Below are 15,783 nucleotides of genomic sequence, written 5' to 3' on the forward strand. Positions count from 1 at the left end.
GCGGCGGCCGCGGCGCCGGGGGGAAAGGAGTTGCCTGCGCGCCGGCCGCGGTGCACCCTGGTTTGTGTTCCGGGCGGAAGCGGCGCCGTGCTGCGTAAGGCGGGCGGGCGCGATGCCGGATTACCTGGGAGCCGACCAGAGGAAAACCAAGGAGGAGGAGAAGGAGGACAAACCCATCCGCGGTGAGCGCCCACGGCGAGGACAGTGTCCGAGCAGCGCCCGGGGCGGGAGTGGGGCGGCGCCGCCGGCGGCCATGTCGGTGCCAGGAACGGCGGGGCTGGAGGAGCGGCGGGGGAAAAGGGACTAAAAAGCATTAAAAATGTCTCTCATGTGCGCTCTGGCTCTGCGGCCGCCGCCCCGGGACTGCCCCTCATCCCGGCCCGGGCCCGGGCGGTGCCGCCGCTGGCGGGAGGGAAGCGGGGCCGAGCCGGGCCCTGAGGGGCCGAGCCGGGCCTGACCAGAGCCGGGCCGTGAGGGGCCGAGCCGGGCCGTGAGAGGCCGAGCCGGGCCGTGAGAGGCCGAGCCGGGCCCTGAGGGGCCGAGCCGGGCCAGCCCTCACGCAGAGCCGGCCGTGAGGGGCGCGGAGCAAGCACCGCCCGGGGCTGGCCCGGGAAACCGCAGAGATCCTCAGGGAAGGAAGGGACCGTCCGCCTCCTAAGTATTGTTGTTTTACAAAAGGTTCCTAAAATGTCGAGTTTCCTCATCGTGAGAGGAAAAACGCCTTTTGTGATTTAATACTTATTTCTGTACTTAAAATGGCCCTCAAAACGTGGCACAATGGTGTTACACGTCCCTGAAAGGAGCTGTGGTCAGGTGAGGGCTGGTCTCTTCTGCCGTGCCCGCAGTGAGAGGAATCGAGGAAATGGCCTAAAGGTGAGGAGGGGAGACTCATATTAAATACTAGAAAAAACAATAATTGGCAGTTCGGGTGGTCAGATATCGTAATAGGTTTCCCAGGGAGGGGGAGCCATCATCCCTGCAGGAGTTCAGGCGGGTTCTGGGCTTACAGGGGCACGGCTGGGCTGATGGTGAAGGTCTCTTCCAGCCTTGACGATTCCGTGACAGTTTCTTTCTCTCGCCGTGGGGAGCGCCCCAGAGCTGCCCCGTGCTGCCGCTGTCATTCGGAATTCCGGGGAAGCAGGAGAGGGAAGGCGGCCGAGTTTTCCCAGGATACCGGCACGCTGTGAAAGTTGCCGGTTGCCCTTTGTGTTTTAACTTAATGTGGCTTTTTATTTCGTGTTAGTAAATATTTAATAAAGCATCTGTAAGCACAAGCAGTGCAAAATGTAATTAGTGATGGACTTTGAACTATTCCCATTCAAGAAAGATTTTAAATTATAGCAACAGAGTGTTCGGTGGTTGTAAAAAACAATCAGTGGAGTGGTACAGATAGTCAGGAAAGAAGTACAGATGAACACAGAAGGGTTTCAGGATGCTGTGTAACACGTGCTGCTCCCACATCACCAGTACTGGGTGGTTTGGGCTCCATCTGTCTGAAAAAGAGTGGAATTAGACAAGAGAGGAAACAGGGATGGGAAGGGAGAGGGGCATTGAAAATCTCTTAAGTGGCAATGATGTGAGAGTGCTGAGGCAGAGTGGCACCAGCAGAGGTGTGTTTTCCTTAGTTAATGGAGAGGGGTCACTGGAGCCACCTCTGTGCAGAGACATCTCTAGTGGGAAGTGGTGACAGTTCTTCATTGATGCTTTCTTGAACATCCAGAAACAAAAAGTTAAAAAGATGGAGTTGTGATACCTTCCATCCCTTTTCTGAGCAGTCATGGGCTGGGAGATACTCAGAGTGAAGCAGAGTTGAAGTGCCTTGCTTGCTGTGAGCTCTGAGTGGGGCAGGTTTTTGGACTGAAGAGAGTATCTGGAGACTCTGTTTCATTTTTGTATATCTGATGCTTTTTTGTTCCACTTCGTTTCAGTGAAAAGTAGAAACTCAAAAGAATCTCTCCAAAACACATGTTTTGATCTTTTAGAAGCAGAACTAATACTGCTGGCTTTGTTTTCAGAACTGGAAGCTAAGTCTCTCCTGTCTTGTTTCAGCTCTTGATGAAGGAGATATTGCCTTGCTGAAGACATATGTGAGTATCACTCAGCTGTGGGAGGGTTACAGACACAGAGCAGCTCCTGTGGGGAACACAGGGCAGGAGTGGAGGGTGTGCACTTAGCAGGCAGAGAGTAACTCTGCTTCTCCTGGTGCTTTTCTCTCCTGCCAAAATCTTCCCTCCCTTTTCCCCTTCCAGTGAGACACAGCCTGCAACACTAAAAATAATCCTGGGTTTGTTAACTTGGAAGTAATTAAGGGTTTGTTTCTCTGTTTTTGTTTTGTTTCTCATTGCTGATTGCCATAGGGCTCTAACAGCCAGGGCTTTACTAGGGCTTTGCCACTGGCCAGTTTTCTTGGTTTATAAAAAAAATAAATTTAAAACCCCCCTCCTGCCACCAAATTGACTTGCTTTTAGCCATCATGTTAAAAAACCACACTGTTGGGAGGCACTTGCCACAGACAATAAGGCTTAAAATGCCAACCTACCCTTTCCACTGGGAAGTTGGAATCTACCCTTTCCACAGCTGGTCTGCAGAACAACTCTTGAAGGATGAAACTTGCAGCTTAGGTGTGTTTCGCAGAAATCTGAATTTTGTTGACACCAAGACTCCTTTACAAAGCTCTGAAATACATCTGGTACCCACTGCAGCTTCTTTTTTTTGTTGACAGTGGTCTACAAAACAGATATTGTACAGCAAATCCAGGTCTAAATCTGCCTGTGTTAGGCAGATCTGGATCAAAACCAGCATTTTATCACAAGCAAGAATTCTGATTTGCCCCTTGATCCTTCTGCTGTCCCCTGTGGATGATGGAAAGGTTGGGTGAGGCAGTTAAAGCACTTGTACAGATGGTTTTCAGAAAGTGTATTCTGAATTCTCTGTATATATGATTTTACTAAGTCTTTTTTAAACTATAGGAGAAATAGTTTGAAAAAGTAAGGCTGAACAGGTTTAAAAGAAAAACAAATTATTGAAGTTTACAAACGTGGAAAATTTCCACCTTCCCCATTGGTCATTTGTGTGTAGCTGCACTTCAGTTTTGCAAACAGAAATATTGTTTCTGGAAGTGAATTCTGTCTTTTTTGGCTGTCATCAATGGTTGGCTGTTACACCAAGGCAGTCTGTTGAACTTCTTGATGGGCAGCAGCTCTTGTCACTTTTTCCTAAACATGAGATAATTTGACTTAGGAAATCTACGTGATATTCCTTTTCCAGGGCCAGAGCACGTACTCAAGGCAGATCAAGCAAGTAGAAGATGATATTCAACAACTGCTCAAGAAAATCAATGAGCTCACTGGTATGTTTGTGTTGTAGAAAGCTACAGAGGAGCCACAGATACCAAAACAAGTGTTGCAAGAAGTTGATTTCCAACAACTTCTGCATTGTGTTTTAGTTGTTATTTTTCTCAAAAGAACACAGTTCTTTATTTGGTAGCATGATATTTTTGCTTGTTAGGTGATGTTTTTTCTCAACTGGACAGGGCTAATCTGTACATCTGATTTTGTAATTTTGTACTTTAACACATTTTTAATCAAAACTGTGGTTTTTAAATATAATGGTGGCATGAAACAAATGCCCCTTTCTGACACCAGATAATGAAATAGTGATAACAGTAACAATTAATTTGTTTCCTAGTTTTTCTTTCACTGATATATTTTTTTTTTACTCTGTTGCTTATCCTGCAGCAGCTCTCAGTTCTGCCAGGCAGACCAAAATTTCTCTTGCAAAATAATCTTGATTCTTTTAAATCCATCATGGAAGTGGCACTTGTTATGTGCATGTTTTGGAAGATTTATGAGGTTTTTCATCTGTGTGAATCCCTTAGTTTCTGATACTTTGCACTGGAGCTCAGTGAAAACACTCAAGAGTTTCACTCCTTTAGTGAAATGTAGATATCCACTATCAATGCTCTGTCCTGCTGTGAGCATCCCCACACTGCAGAATTGGCTTCACTGCAGAATTGGCTGGGATTTGAATGCTCAGCTGGCACAGTCATGTAGGCTCTTTCCTTAGGAAACTTGGTTTTTTAGGAAATCTATCCAAGATATGTGTGCGTGTTGTTTTGGACGTCTCTCAAAAAACTTCCTGCAGGGTTGTCTCTAAGGTTTTGGTGTGGGAAGGATGGCTGACATCCCACTTAGCTGTTTCCTCCTCATCTTGTTTGTGCTGCATGCAGGAATCAAGGAATCTGACACTGGCTTGGCTCCTCCTGCCCTTTGGGATCTGGCTGCAGATAAACAAACTCTCCAAAGCGAGCAACCATTGCAAGTTGCAAGGTGGGAGCACTCTTACCCTTCCAGCAGAGCTCCATAGTGTTAAAAATCTGATGTGTAGCTTATGTGTGGACTTCTTTTAAAAAATGAAGTCCATGTTGTGCATACTGAAAGTGCTTTTACCACTGAATCCTAAAGGAACTGTGATTATGTGTGATGTATTTCATACTTGTACTTACTTCTGCAGTTGTTGTATGGGGCTGTAATGGTGTAATCACAAGCAGAGCAGGTATTCTGGTGTGTTTGGAGAATGTCACTCTCTTGATGCTCGTGCTTAGCAAACAGTTTGTCTGCCTGGAGGTGCAATTGTGTCTGTGTGTTAGGTGCACCAAGATCATCAATGCAGACTCCGAGGATCCCAAGTACATTATCAATGTCAAGCAATTTGCCAAGTTTGTGGTGGATCTCAGTGACCAGGTGGCACCTACTGACATAGAAGAAGGCATGAGAGTTGGGTGAGTTTCTGTTCTTGTGAGTCTTCTTGCAGACTGAAGCTTCCTCTTAAGTTATCTCATGTTACAGTTTGACAGGTCAAATGACAACATTTCCAGGTTTTGCAGTGGTGACATTACACCACTGCTGTTTTTCTCTTGGATGACAGTAACTCACGTGCATGCTCTGTTGGAATCTTGTTTTGATGTTATTTTGACAAAAATTGACATAACCCATGTGTCATTGGACTGCATCCTTTCAGTTCAGGCCCCAGCAGTCCCAGCTTTCAGGGAGCCTGTGTAGGCTCTTTCTTTGGCACTCTGGGGTTAACATTCAAAGCATCCAGGAAATGTTCACTGAGGAGGTAAAACCTCTTACTTTAAGAGACAGTACTTTTCCAGTTTGCTCTGTGGGATATTTTGAAATTTAATTTTCAAAATACTTTGGAATTAAAACTTTTCTGCAGAAAGAATTCCAGTATCTAGCCTTCCTGACTATTAGCTTTCAGGGCTGGGCTGTCTTGCTGCCTGAGAAAAGAACAGTTCAAGAATTCAGCTTCTCATTTACAGAGTTATTTCTACATAACACTTTATTTAACCAGTGTTAAAATAATAGTCTTTGTGCTTCCTCACCAGGGTGGACAGAAACAAGTACCAAATCCATATCCCCTTGCCTCCAAAGATTGATCCCACAGTCACCATGATGCAAGTGAGAGTTGCCTTTACTTACTTTGACGTGGCTTTATCTTGTAATTTTGATTCCTTTCACTGGATTTTGTTGTGGGCTGTTGAAAGCCCGTGGAGATCTGCAGCACCAGGCTGGTAACTGCTCACTCACCTCTTTGTTGTGCAGGTAGAAGAAAAACCTGATGTCACTTACAGTGATGTTGGTGGCTGTAAAGAGCAGATTGAAAAGCTGAGAGAGGTGGTTGAAACTCCTCTGCTTCACGTAAGTAACCTCCAGATTGAAGCTTCTATTATTTAGGAAGTATTCTGGCCCTCTCTGAGCATCTGAAAAAACAAGGAAAGACAATGTCATTGAGTGTAAACAGTTTAATGAAAGAAGTCAGGTTTTACCAAGTGAAATCCAGCCCAGCCTCGTTTACATTGCTCTTCATTAACGATTTCCTTGATTTGCATACATGCTTTGATATAATAATCTTTAATTTGTACATAACCTTGCCTTCTGGCTCCCTTTGTTACAGCCTGAAAGATTTGTGAACCTTGGAATTGAGCCTCCCAAGGGAGTGCTTTTGTTTGGGCCACCTGGCACAGGCAAAACGCTGTGTGCCCGTGCGGTGGCGAACAGGACTGACGCCTGCTTCATCCGCGTGATCGGCTCTGAGCTGGTGCAGAAATACGTGGGAGAGGTGAGAGCAAGTACTCAATGGAGGCTGGAGGGCTTTGCAGAGTTCCCTTGGGGGTGCCAGACACTGGGGGCAAGGGATGGATGTACTTGGAAGCTGCAGGGGCAGGAGCTATCAGACAAATCACTGCAGGTCAGGCAATGGTGGCCTGACCTCAGCTTTGCTGTCACTTATGAGAGGGATTTTACAGTACAGAGTTCAATCTGCACGTCAGGAAGACTCTGGAATTAGGATTCTGCTCCCAACCCTGCCACTTATTTTTCAGTTGGCCCTGAGGTAAATTACTTCATCTGTACTTCTCAGTTTAAAAGCAATATTTTTTCTTCCCTTTACAAATTGCTTTAAGCTTTATACTTCTCCCATTATATATGCGAACAAATAAAGAGTTTTTGCATTGGAACCTTAGAAGTATTTGGAAGCATGAAAAGTTTGATTTTTACAGTTTTCCTTTAATGTGCCTAAAATATCTAACAAAACCTTGATTTTTTGCTTTCAGGGAGCTCGAATGGTTCGTGAACTCTTTGAAATGGCCAGAACTAAAAAAGCTTGCCTTATATTCTTTGATGAGATTGATGCCATTGGAGGTATGTTTGTAGTAGCTACGGTTCTAATCTCCTGTGAGAGCTTCCAGGTTTTCTTGTAGTTCTATATCTGGGTTGCTGCATTTCAAGAAAAGTGCTTGTAAATACTGAGTTAGCAAAACTATTCCCAGCACACCCCGTGTCCAGGAAGCTGTCAGGAAGTGGTTTTATATAGCCCAGATGGGAAGCCATTTTTGCACATTTGGAACACCCAGATTATTCAAACTTTAGTGAAGAACCTCTGTATTTTGTTTGCAAAAAAAGTACTGTTAACTTAAACCCCCTTCAGCTTCTGGACTACACTCAATGCCTTTGTTACTTTGGAACATTATTATTTTTTTCTCAAAAGAAAAGTCCTTTGAAAATAGAATAGTTCTTACATAGACAGGGGAGAAGGATGGTTTTGGCTGAGGAAAGGGCAAAACAAAACTACATGGGTGAATTCCAGCATCTTGGCAGTTGTTAGGTAGGGAGATAGAGGCCCTTTTGTACTCAGGACCTTTGAACTCATCACAAATACTTGTATGCACTGCAGAATCCTTTTCCCAGGTGTCCTGTGTTGCAGCCACTGTGACACCTGTGTGTCCAGGGCCTGGAGCTGCCTGTCCCCCTGTGAACTCGTGTGTCTCCTCTCCAGGTGCTCGTTTTGATGACGGGGCTGGCGGTGACAACGAGGTGCAGCGCACCATGCTAGAGCTCATCAACCAGCTGGATGGCTTCGACCCCCGGGGCAACATCAAGGTGCTGATGGCCACAAACAGACCCGACACTCTGGACCCAGCACTGATGAGGCCTGGCAGGCTGGACAGGAAGATAGAGTTCAGCCTGCCTGATCTTGAGGTGAGAACTCTTTATTTCACTGCCAAGAGTGTTCTGATAGCAGAGTGCTTCTTAAGTTAGGGCATCATTGTCTGGAAGTTTATGAGAACCAGCAAATGCAGCACTCTTAAATTATGTGAAACTACATGGAAGTATGGGGGATTAAAGATGTGCCAAAGGTTTTTCCACGCTGCACAGATTCCGTCCTGGCCAAGAAGCCATTGTAGGCAGCTGTAATTACTGTATGTTCCTGCCTCAACAGAGAAAAAATCCTTTAACCAGATCCACAGTTTAGATCAGAAGCTGGAATGTGTTTTGTTTGGCTCTTTTGAGAGCAATTTCTTGAGGTACTTCTATGATGAAAGCCCTTTGTAAAGTTATTTTCTTACTTTACTGTCATGGACACTTAGACATTCCAGTCCAGACATGGGAAACCAGAGTTGGGCAGCAAATACAAGATGTATTTTCCATTTGCCTGTGCTGTGGAGGCAGACAGCTGCAGGCTGGAGTCATCACCTCTTTCATGCCATGAACACCTCTGTCCTCCTCCCTTTCTGCAGGGGCGAACTCACATCTTCAAGATCCACGCTCGTTCCATGAGTGTGGAGAGGGACATCAGGTTCGAGCTGCTGGCTCGGCTGTGTCCTAACAGCACGGGTAAGCTGAATGTATTTCTGTCTTCACTCAGTTCTGTGTGCTCTGTGGCCTGGCAGTCAGTGCTGAGCTGTTTGTCTGTCTCTCCAGGCGCCGAGATCCGCAGTGTCTGCACGGAGGCAGGAATGTTCGCTATCCGGGCGCGCCGGAAGATCGCCACCGAGAAGGACTTCCTGGAGGCGGTGAACAAAGTCATCAAATCCTACGCCAAGTTCAGCGCTACCCCCCGCTACATGACCTACAACTAATCCTGGGAACCTTCTTCCTGTTCCCCAAACTTCTGTGGAACAAAAATCCAAGTGTAGTGATTGGTGTTTTGTTTTTGGAAGCTAGAAATAAATGGAGTGTTCCAAATGGTAGGAGTGTGTTCATTGTGAGTGTTCTACTCCAGTGGACTCTTGATGCTGTTGGGAAAAGATCTTAGTGAGGTTACAGCAGCATGGCCTAAGCCACAGATAATCTTAAATTAGATACTTGGGTAATGTCAGGCATCCCAAGTTTAGATGTCTGGTCACCATCTACACCCCAAATCTTGAATCTGAGCCATAGAGATGCTGGAAGACCCCTGAGTGACTCCAGTGTTTCTGGGTGTGCTGAGAAGCGCTTGTATATCCCAGGAAAACAGGAGCTGCCATGGGAAGGCACTCGTGGTGGTCTGAGTCATTGCCCAGCTAAGGGAGGACATGAAGGGACACTTTTTCCCTTCCTTGGTGATGCTCTGATACCATCACAACTTGGTTTTTTTTTATATTCAGTGGTTTTTCTATCCCTTTTGCTGAGATTCTTTGTTGTGTCTTGCAAAATAGTAAATGGGTCAAGGAGGAGGAAGGTGTAATTTTTTAGTGCTATGGGATGGAAAATTCCCTTTCCCTGCTCCTGCTGTGAGGTTTGACATCAGTGTGGTAGTGAGCACTTGGATACCCTGTGGGACTGTCTGAGATGCTGCTGCTGCACACTGCATGACTGAGACAGGTCCTGGTGCTCTGTAGCTGAGCAGTGGCTGGGAATTGTTGGCCCCACAGGCACCCTTGAAAGTTAATCCTCATTCATCTGACAAGTTCCTGTGGAGCTGGGTGTGCTCAACAGAAAACAACAGCCTTCCATTTTCCTTTTCTTTCCAGTGTTGCGGTAAAGTGGTTTCAGGAGAAGCGCTGGAAGAGCTTAAAGAAATACCTGAGGGAAAAAAAAGCCTTTGGGAACTGCTTTGTCTTGGAAGTGGGAGAAGTTTTATTGTCAGTTGTATCAAAATGAGACTCATTAATTTATCAAGCTTAAATTATGAAGCTACTTCTATTTTATTTAAAAATAAGTAGTGTGTGCAATAGGGAGAGTATACAGCCATGGACAGGGTTAGGATTCTGGCTGGTGTCAGTTTCTTGATAGGGAAACCTGGGCAATCTCAATACTCCTGTGTCATTTCAGGAGGAACATTTTAGGGAGGGATGCCAGTTTATTGGTGGGACAGAATGTTTCTCATTTTCAGAAAGCAGCACTATCTCTGTATACCAGGAGCAGCACTTGAAATCAAGTGTAGCTTTTATTTGAGAAGGGTAAGTGAAGTATGGAGAAAGAGTTTGGATCTTACCAAATATCCTGAATTTATTATCAGGGCTCTTGGAAAAAAAAGGAGGGGAAAGGAACATGACCCTGATTTTTACAAGGTACCAGCCAGATTTAGGCCATCCAGTGCCATCTGCTGTGGTGGGGCTTCAGCAGCAGGGGGGAGGCACTCCCCAGTCCCTGCAGACAAACTGCAGCCCTGTTGCAAGGTTGAAGGACCTGGGGTTGTTTATTCTGGCACTGACAAGCCTAAGATAGGATTTAGCTTTTGGATAGTGGTCTGGTAATCAGTGCAGGGAAGAGGAAGTGGGTTCCCTTTTTAGGGGCTGGCTCAGGCTCCCAAGGGCAGGCAGTGCTTCAGCTGGTGGCAGCAAAACACAGGAAGAGATGAGCAAAAGCTGCTGAAAATTTTGTTCTGTGGGATGAGGTACCAGCACTGCTGGGAGGTTGCAGGAGCACTTGTTCTACATGGTTTGGGATGTGGGAAAGGCTGGGCAAAGGTTTTCAGTCCAGCATTTCAGCAGCTCCCTGGGAAGTGCATCTGTTCATACCATGGTGGGAGATCCAGCTGAAGTTGTGTATCCCTGTGAGGCCTGAAATGGACAGGGCTTCATGGGGGTGGCAGGAGGCAGGAACAGGAACCAGCACAGCAGGGAAGACCTGGCTGGAGGTGGAAGCCTCTCCTGGCCCCTCCCTTGGCAGCAGACACTCGTGTCTGGGGCTCTCAGCCTGTCCCTCATACTGGGTCTCACCAAGACAAAGTAGAAAATTTTGACAAGTGACATCACTTTATTTTGGAAGTTGACAGGATTTCAATGTGAACTGAAGAGACCAGAGAGTTAAAAACTGAAGCTGCAACAAGCTGAAAGTAGAAAAATATACTGTATGTAGATACAAAGGTTTGTTGAACTACTTAACATTATAAAATGTACCAAAAGTTGTTTAAATAAGCACACACAATGTCTTCACATGCATGCACTTCATCCTTTGAACTCCAGCTAAGCAGCAATTTCTGATGCAGAAAGCTTCCCATCCTTATGGGCAGGGGAGTCTGAGGAAATTAAGTATCTTCCCCAACTTCCCTGGTCCCCAGAAACAGTTTACCTGAAGCAAGCCCTAAATGTAACAGAGCCTGAAATAAAATATTACATTCTGTGACCAGAGATGAGGAAGGTGTCTGAATTCCTTATGCACAGGACCTGTGATTTGAGGGTGCTGAGTGAAATGTCACTGATGCCCCACTTGCCCTGTGCTGTCAAAATAACCTACAGAGAAACACTTTTAGGTTCCTGCCTCTGCTGAGCTTCAGTGACTGTTGTGAGGGGAACAGGGCATTGAAGATTTCTTTTGCGTGATTTCCATGCTTTTCACCTCACACCTGAAGTGAGACAATACTGCAGTGGCCAGGCTGACAATAGGAAAAGAAACCCTTTTTCTTCCAAAAACCCAATCATGTACCATATTGAACTCTATTTCTCAAAGCACTTAAAAGCTGTGGCAAAAGCAGCACTACTGGGAAGAAGATGGGCAACAGAAAAGTACCTTTTTGTTTTTTTGACCATTGAAACTTTAGACCTTGCTTAAACTTTCATTCCAGCTTAAGAGACTGCATATAGGGTATCAGTTCTTAACTTAAATAGGCTACACTCCTGTCTTAAAACAATTTTGTCTTTAAACTTTGAAGCTAAATTAAGTTTAAGATTAAAATCAGCTGTGTTCTTTTCTAGACAGCCTAACCAAGTTGTGGCACTGCAACTACGATACTGATAATGTAATAATTAAACAATGAGTTTCTGACTTCATTTAGAGCAGAAATAAAGAACTGGGTATAGCTGAGACAGGTTAGGTATTAAAAAAAAAATAACTCTACCACCCAGGTTTAAAAACAGCAGCAGCTAAATGCCACCAGTGTGAATTCCTTAATCCAGCTGGCAGAGTATTATAAATTGTACCAATCTGTTGTATGCAGATGTTGACATCAGGTTTAAAAGTCATCTAAGAAAGTTATTTAAAGACACTGGTACAGTGTATTGCACTTGCAGAACAGTTACCTCCTGCAAGATCCCACTTGTAGTGAGTTAAAGTGCCCATTTTGTCTACAGGAATAGGAATGTCACCTTGTCCACCACATTCTGACTGCAGCAGAACACACTAAATTTTCTTTTCTTGCATAATTTTGTGCTTGTTGATTATTGGAAGGCTATACCCTGATCAAAGGAAAAAATTCAAGAGCATGAAGGCTTCCATTTCCTCATCTACTCTTCCTACAAAAAATAAGCACCACCCCATACCCGTAGGTACAAACAGCCTCAGGCTCTCTTCAAACTGTGCAAATTAAATATTCAGGATGAATCTCCATCAGCATAAATCTGGCTCCCATTCTGCTCGATGCCACTCTTCAAAGGTTGGCGTCAGCCTGTGCAGCAGACCGATCTTTCACTTGGCAAGCAAGGACAGCATCGTGAATACTGTGAAACAGCAACTCTCTTGTTACACTTTTATCAAAAAAATTCAGTCTTGTCAGCTCATTCATTACAGGGCCTACAAAACAAAACCCAAACATGGCATCAGCACATACACTCAAGTACAAAGATGGAAGACAATGGATCCCAGGAAGAAGATGAGAACTTGTTCTCTTACTTGTTGTTACTAAAACATTGCAAATAGTCAAGTGCATCACATGCTACTTCTACTCCAAGCAGTCTGTGCCTATGCAGACACAGACAGAGGCCTGTTCTTGGCAGAAGATGCTGCAATCCCAAATATTGGATATTGGAACATTTCAGGCTTTTTTCCTCATTACATTACCACTATGATTTCAAGACAGTGAGTTCAGTGTGGCATTCACAACTCGCCAGCTGGAAGAAATGGGAGCAGGATCCAGTCCTCACAAAGCTCATTTCATCAGTGCTCTACTTTTCACTGAAGTTAAGGCTCTAATACATATGGGCTTGCTTTTCCTCAAGTCCAATTTTATGTGAAGTGCTGATACTACTGAGGCACTGCTGGCAGCAGGAAATTCGGGAGCAGAGGGAAGGAGTTAAAACACAATCTCCCCCATAAAGATCACAAAAAAAAAATCTCAACTCACCACTACAGCTGGCAATGTAGACACATACACCAACTTCTTTGTATTCGTTTATAATCTACAACAGAGTTAAGCTGAAGTTAAATGCAGATAATACATCACCATACACATCACAGTTCTGGAAGCCAAATACTGTGAAAGCTGCAGAGTACACATTCCCCAGTATTCAGCTAAAACTTACAAAATTAAACCAGTGATTAGGTGAGATATTGGGTTGTATCTGAGCAGGCAGTTATGTCTCATGCTGACAGGCTCCTTATTAGGTATCTGAAAAGTTTTCTGTGGGTCTTTCTGGGAAAAAAATCCCTACTTACTGATTTTAGTGTTTTTGCTCCAACTGAATCCACAAAGTTCACCGGGGTGAAATCCAGAATTAAAGAGTGAATATTTGATTTGGGCTCCACAAAATGTTCATGCTCATCAGGAGACATGTCTTCTTGTACACTAGAATCTGCAAATTTTCCATTCACAGGTAAGTCATCACTTGCTATCTCATGTTTTACACTTGCTTCTACGTCGTTTGTCTGGGAGAGAAGATGAATAAAGCTTAAAGGCAATCAATGCTTTTTCAATGTAAATCCCTTTGCTCCCCTCACTCATGTTCTTTAAGCCTTTAAAAGTTGACAAGCTCCTGGTCACTACAGAAACTGGCTTGATGTGCACACACTCTTCCCTATCTTGTGTATATCAAGGTTTGTTCTCTTATGCCCAGCTTTTTAACAGTCACACACTTTACTGACACATTTTTACTCCATTTCCTTCTCTTATCCCTGACTGATTCCATCAAGACCTATATATTCAAAATAAAGAACAGCAGTTGGGCTCTCAAGTTAGGCCTCTTTTAGGTTTCCCATGGCAAAATCACACAGTCTCCCACCATGGTGGTGAATTTAGATATGCATAACAGTACAAGCATGTCCCAAATAACCCTTCTCAGTGTATCTGGGCCATGCCAGGATTAGCAGAGGGGATGGCACCTTCTTGTTACAGGGGTTGCTAATTAGAATTAATTTTATTATATATTATTCTTACATTATTATTATTCCAAGTGTGTGGGGAGGAGCAGAGTCCCTTTGATTTCTGCCAACACCACTGGTGAGACAGCATGACAGTGTGGAGAGTTTCAGTGCTACTTTGTGCTACCTGAATGCAATCAAAGCCCAACATAATTATCCAATATAGCAGTGAGCCTCTGATCCTGACACTGCTCCTTCAGCCACCTGTCCCCACTGCACAGCACTTCCTCCCTAAGCAGCACAGCTTGTATGAAACACAAGAGAGGTAACACCTGAGAGCAGCCTGTAAGCTGATAAGGCAGAGGTAAATATTTACTGAAGAGCTCACCAGCTTCAGCACAGCTTTCTTTCTGAGTTCATTTGCTGCCTTTATCTCCCTGGCATGGCGCTTCTGGGCTTTTCTCCTTGCTTTTAATAAGGCACCAGGGTCCACTCCAGTCTGTCAGGAGAAGAAAGTATGATCAGAGGAGATTCAGCTTGTTAGGATGGCACTGGAGTATCAATTTGCACTGAATTAATCACTGCCATCAATTTAAATAAGAAGCCTGCATTTTCCAGCTTCCCTTGGTGGGGGTGAGAACAGTGTAAAGAAAGAATCATCTTGGCAAGCACTGTGTTAACAAGATGAGGGAAAGATGCATCTCATTCTTTTCTTGATATCAGAGAGTGTCGTGTTTCAACTGATTGAAGTGCAGAGAGCAAAGAGAAGTGCATTTGGGCAATAATCACCAATATCTCTTGCTTTGTGAGGGCAAGTACCACCCACCTGTTTTGTACAAGACTCGCCATGGGAGCTACAGAAAAATGTTTCAGAAGTTAGAAGAGGCACAGTTGTCACCGGGTCACTGCTGTTGCCACCTGGTGACAGCACGGGTGCCACAGGCAGTGAGGCACGCCCTGCCTGCAGGTCACCTGCTGCCCATGAGAGGCACTAAATGCCCACAGTATTCCACGGTCTTACACTCCAGTAAAGTTAGTTACCCAACAAGGAAACTTTTATTCCCGTTTTGTTTTCAGCTCAGCAACTAGTTTCCTGCTGAAAAAAAAAGGTTTGACCAGTTTGTGCTCTGCACCCACCACTTTCCATTCAGGAGCAGTCAGTATGAGGCAACACTTTGTTTATTCCCTCCCACCATGTCGTTGCTTCCTAAGATAATTTGTAGCTGGCTGGAGGATCACCTTCTCATATTTTACAGATCACCAGGGGCCGCAGGCTGAGAAACACTGTGCTAAGGGCTACACTAAAGGAGCTGAAAGATGAGCATGTTTCAGAAGCCAGTTTGAGTTTTCAGGACACAGATATTAAAGAATTTACTCACCTTTTTCTTCAGTGCCCTTGTATATGACTCACTATTAGCAAAATAAAGAGATGTATTAGCTTGAAATATTTTGATTCCGGGATGTTCTTTAACCTAAGGAAAATATTGGATGTGAACAGTTAAACAGAATAAAAGCCCCTGTGTAATCATAAGACATGAACATGCAGCAGTGCAACAGCCAGACCTGGATGGCTCTCAGCATGTGCCAGATAAAGAAGGCTGGCACTGTTGTGGGCAAAGGCAACCAGGAGATCAGAACCTCCCTGTCTCCCAGTGTAATACTGCACACTATCAATGCCTGGTAACATTTCTCCTTCTATATTACACCAAAATGTACAGCCATAAAAATTAAATATTTGCAGTTCTTTCATGTTGCTATTTGCAGCTGATATTACCATGAGGAAATCATGCACTCCTAGAATTGCTTCCTTTCAGCCTCCCTTTCAACAGGCATAAAAGCTTATTTCCCTCTTTCTCTCTTTTTCTTTCTTGACTCCCCAGGTACCAAGAAAACCAACCTTTCAAATCTGTGGTTTTATCCAGACCTTCAGACAGGTCTTGATATTCACTTCTCTCCCCTACTTTAAATGCAGCCATCTCCAACCAGGCTGAACTGTGACATT

General features: G+C 44.6%; 2 protein-coding genes across 2 annotated transcripts in view; one reads left to right on the plus strand and one right to left on the minus strand.

Annotated features, from left to right (window-relative positions):
* The first annotated feature begins 19 nt into the window (after nucleotides 1-19).
* PSMC2 (proteasome 26S subunit, ATPase 2) lies at nucleotides 20-8,536 on the plus strand. Its single transcript, XM_039723759.1, has 12 exons — nucleotides 20-182; nucleotides 2,050-2,087; nucleotides 3,268-3,349; nucleotides 4,229-4,328; nucleotides 4,649-4,780; nucleotides 5,393-5,465; nucleotides 5,610-5,705; nucleotides 5,962-6,126; nucleotides 6,620-6,707; nucleotides 7,342-7,544; nucleotides 8,084-8,180; nucleotides 8,268-8,536. The coding sequence occupies exons 1-12, from the start codon at nucleotides 113-115 to the stop codon at nucleotides 8,423-8,425; spliced, it is 1,302 nt and encodes a 433-aa protein (XP_039579693.1). The 5' UTR covers nucleotides 20-112; the 3' UTR covers nucleotides 8,426-8,536.
* Nucleotides 8,537-10,506: 1,970 nt separating this feature from the next.
* Nucleotides 10,507-15,783, minus strand: part of SLC26A5 (solute carrier family 26 member 5) — a 33,638-nt gene continuing 28,361 nt past the window's right edge. Inside the window, exons 16-20 of the mRNA XM_039723753.1 lie at nucleotides 15,161-15,253; nucleotides 14,170-14,280; nucleotides 13,140-13,349; nucleotides 12,829-12,883; nucleotides 10,507-12,278 (exon numbers count right to left, since the gene is read on the minus strand). Of these exons, the coding sequence (XP_039579687.1) occupies nucleotides 12,136-12,278; nucleotides 12,829-12,883; nucleotides 13,140-13,349; nucleotides 14,170-14,280; nucleotides 15,161-15,253 (612 nt within the window). The 3' untranslated portion in view covers nucleotides 10,507-12,135. The remainder of the gene's footprint in view (nucleotides 12,279-12,828; nucleotides 12,884-13,139; nucleotides 13,350-14,169; nucleotides 14,281-15,160; nucleotides 15,254-15,783) is intronic.

This window comes from Passer montanus, unplaced genomic scaffold, assembly GCF_014805655.1.
Source record: "Passer montanus isolate IOZ18808 unplaced genomic scaffold, ASM1480565v1 scaffold50, whole genome shotgun sequence".
NCBI classification, from domain to species: Eukaryota; Metazoa; Chordata; class Aves; order Passeriformes; family Passeridae; genus Passer; species Passer montanus.

Excerpts from the sequence above, each read along its gene's own strand:
- PSMC2 (XM_039723759.1), top strand. The coding sequence starts at position 113 with ATGCCGGATTACCTGGGAGCCGACCAGAGGAAAACCAAGGAGGAGGAG. Across the intron at positions 2,088-3,267 it reads TTGCCTTGCTGAAGACATAT|GGCCAGAGCACGTACTCAAG; the intron begins GTGAGTATCACT and ends TTCCTTTTCCAG. Across the intron at positions 5,466-5,609 it reads CCACAGTCACCATGATGCAA|GTAGAAGAAAAACCTGATGT; the intron begins GTGAGAGTTGCC and ends TTTGTTGTGCAG.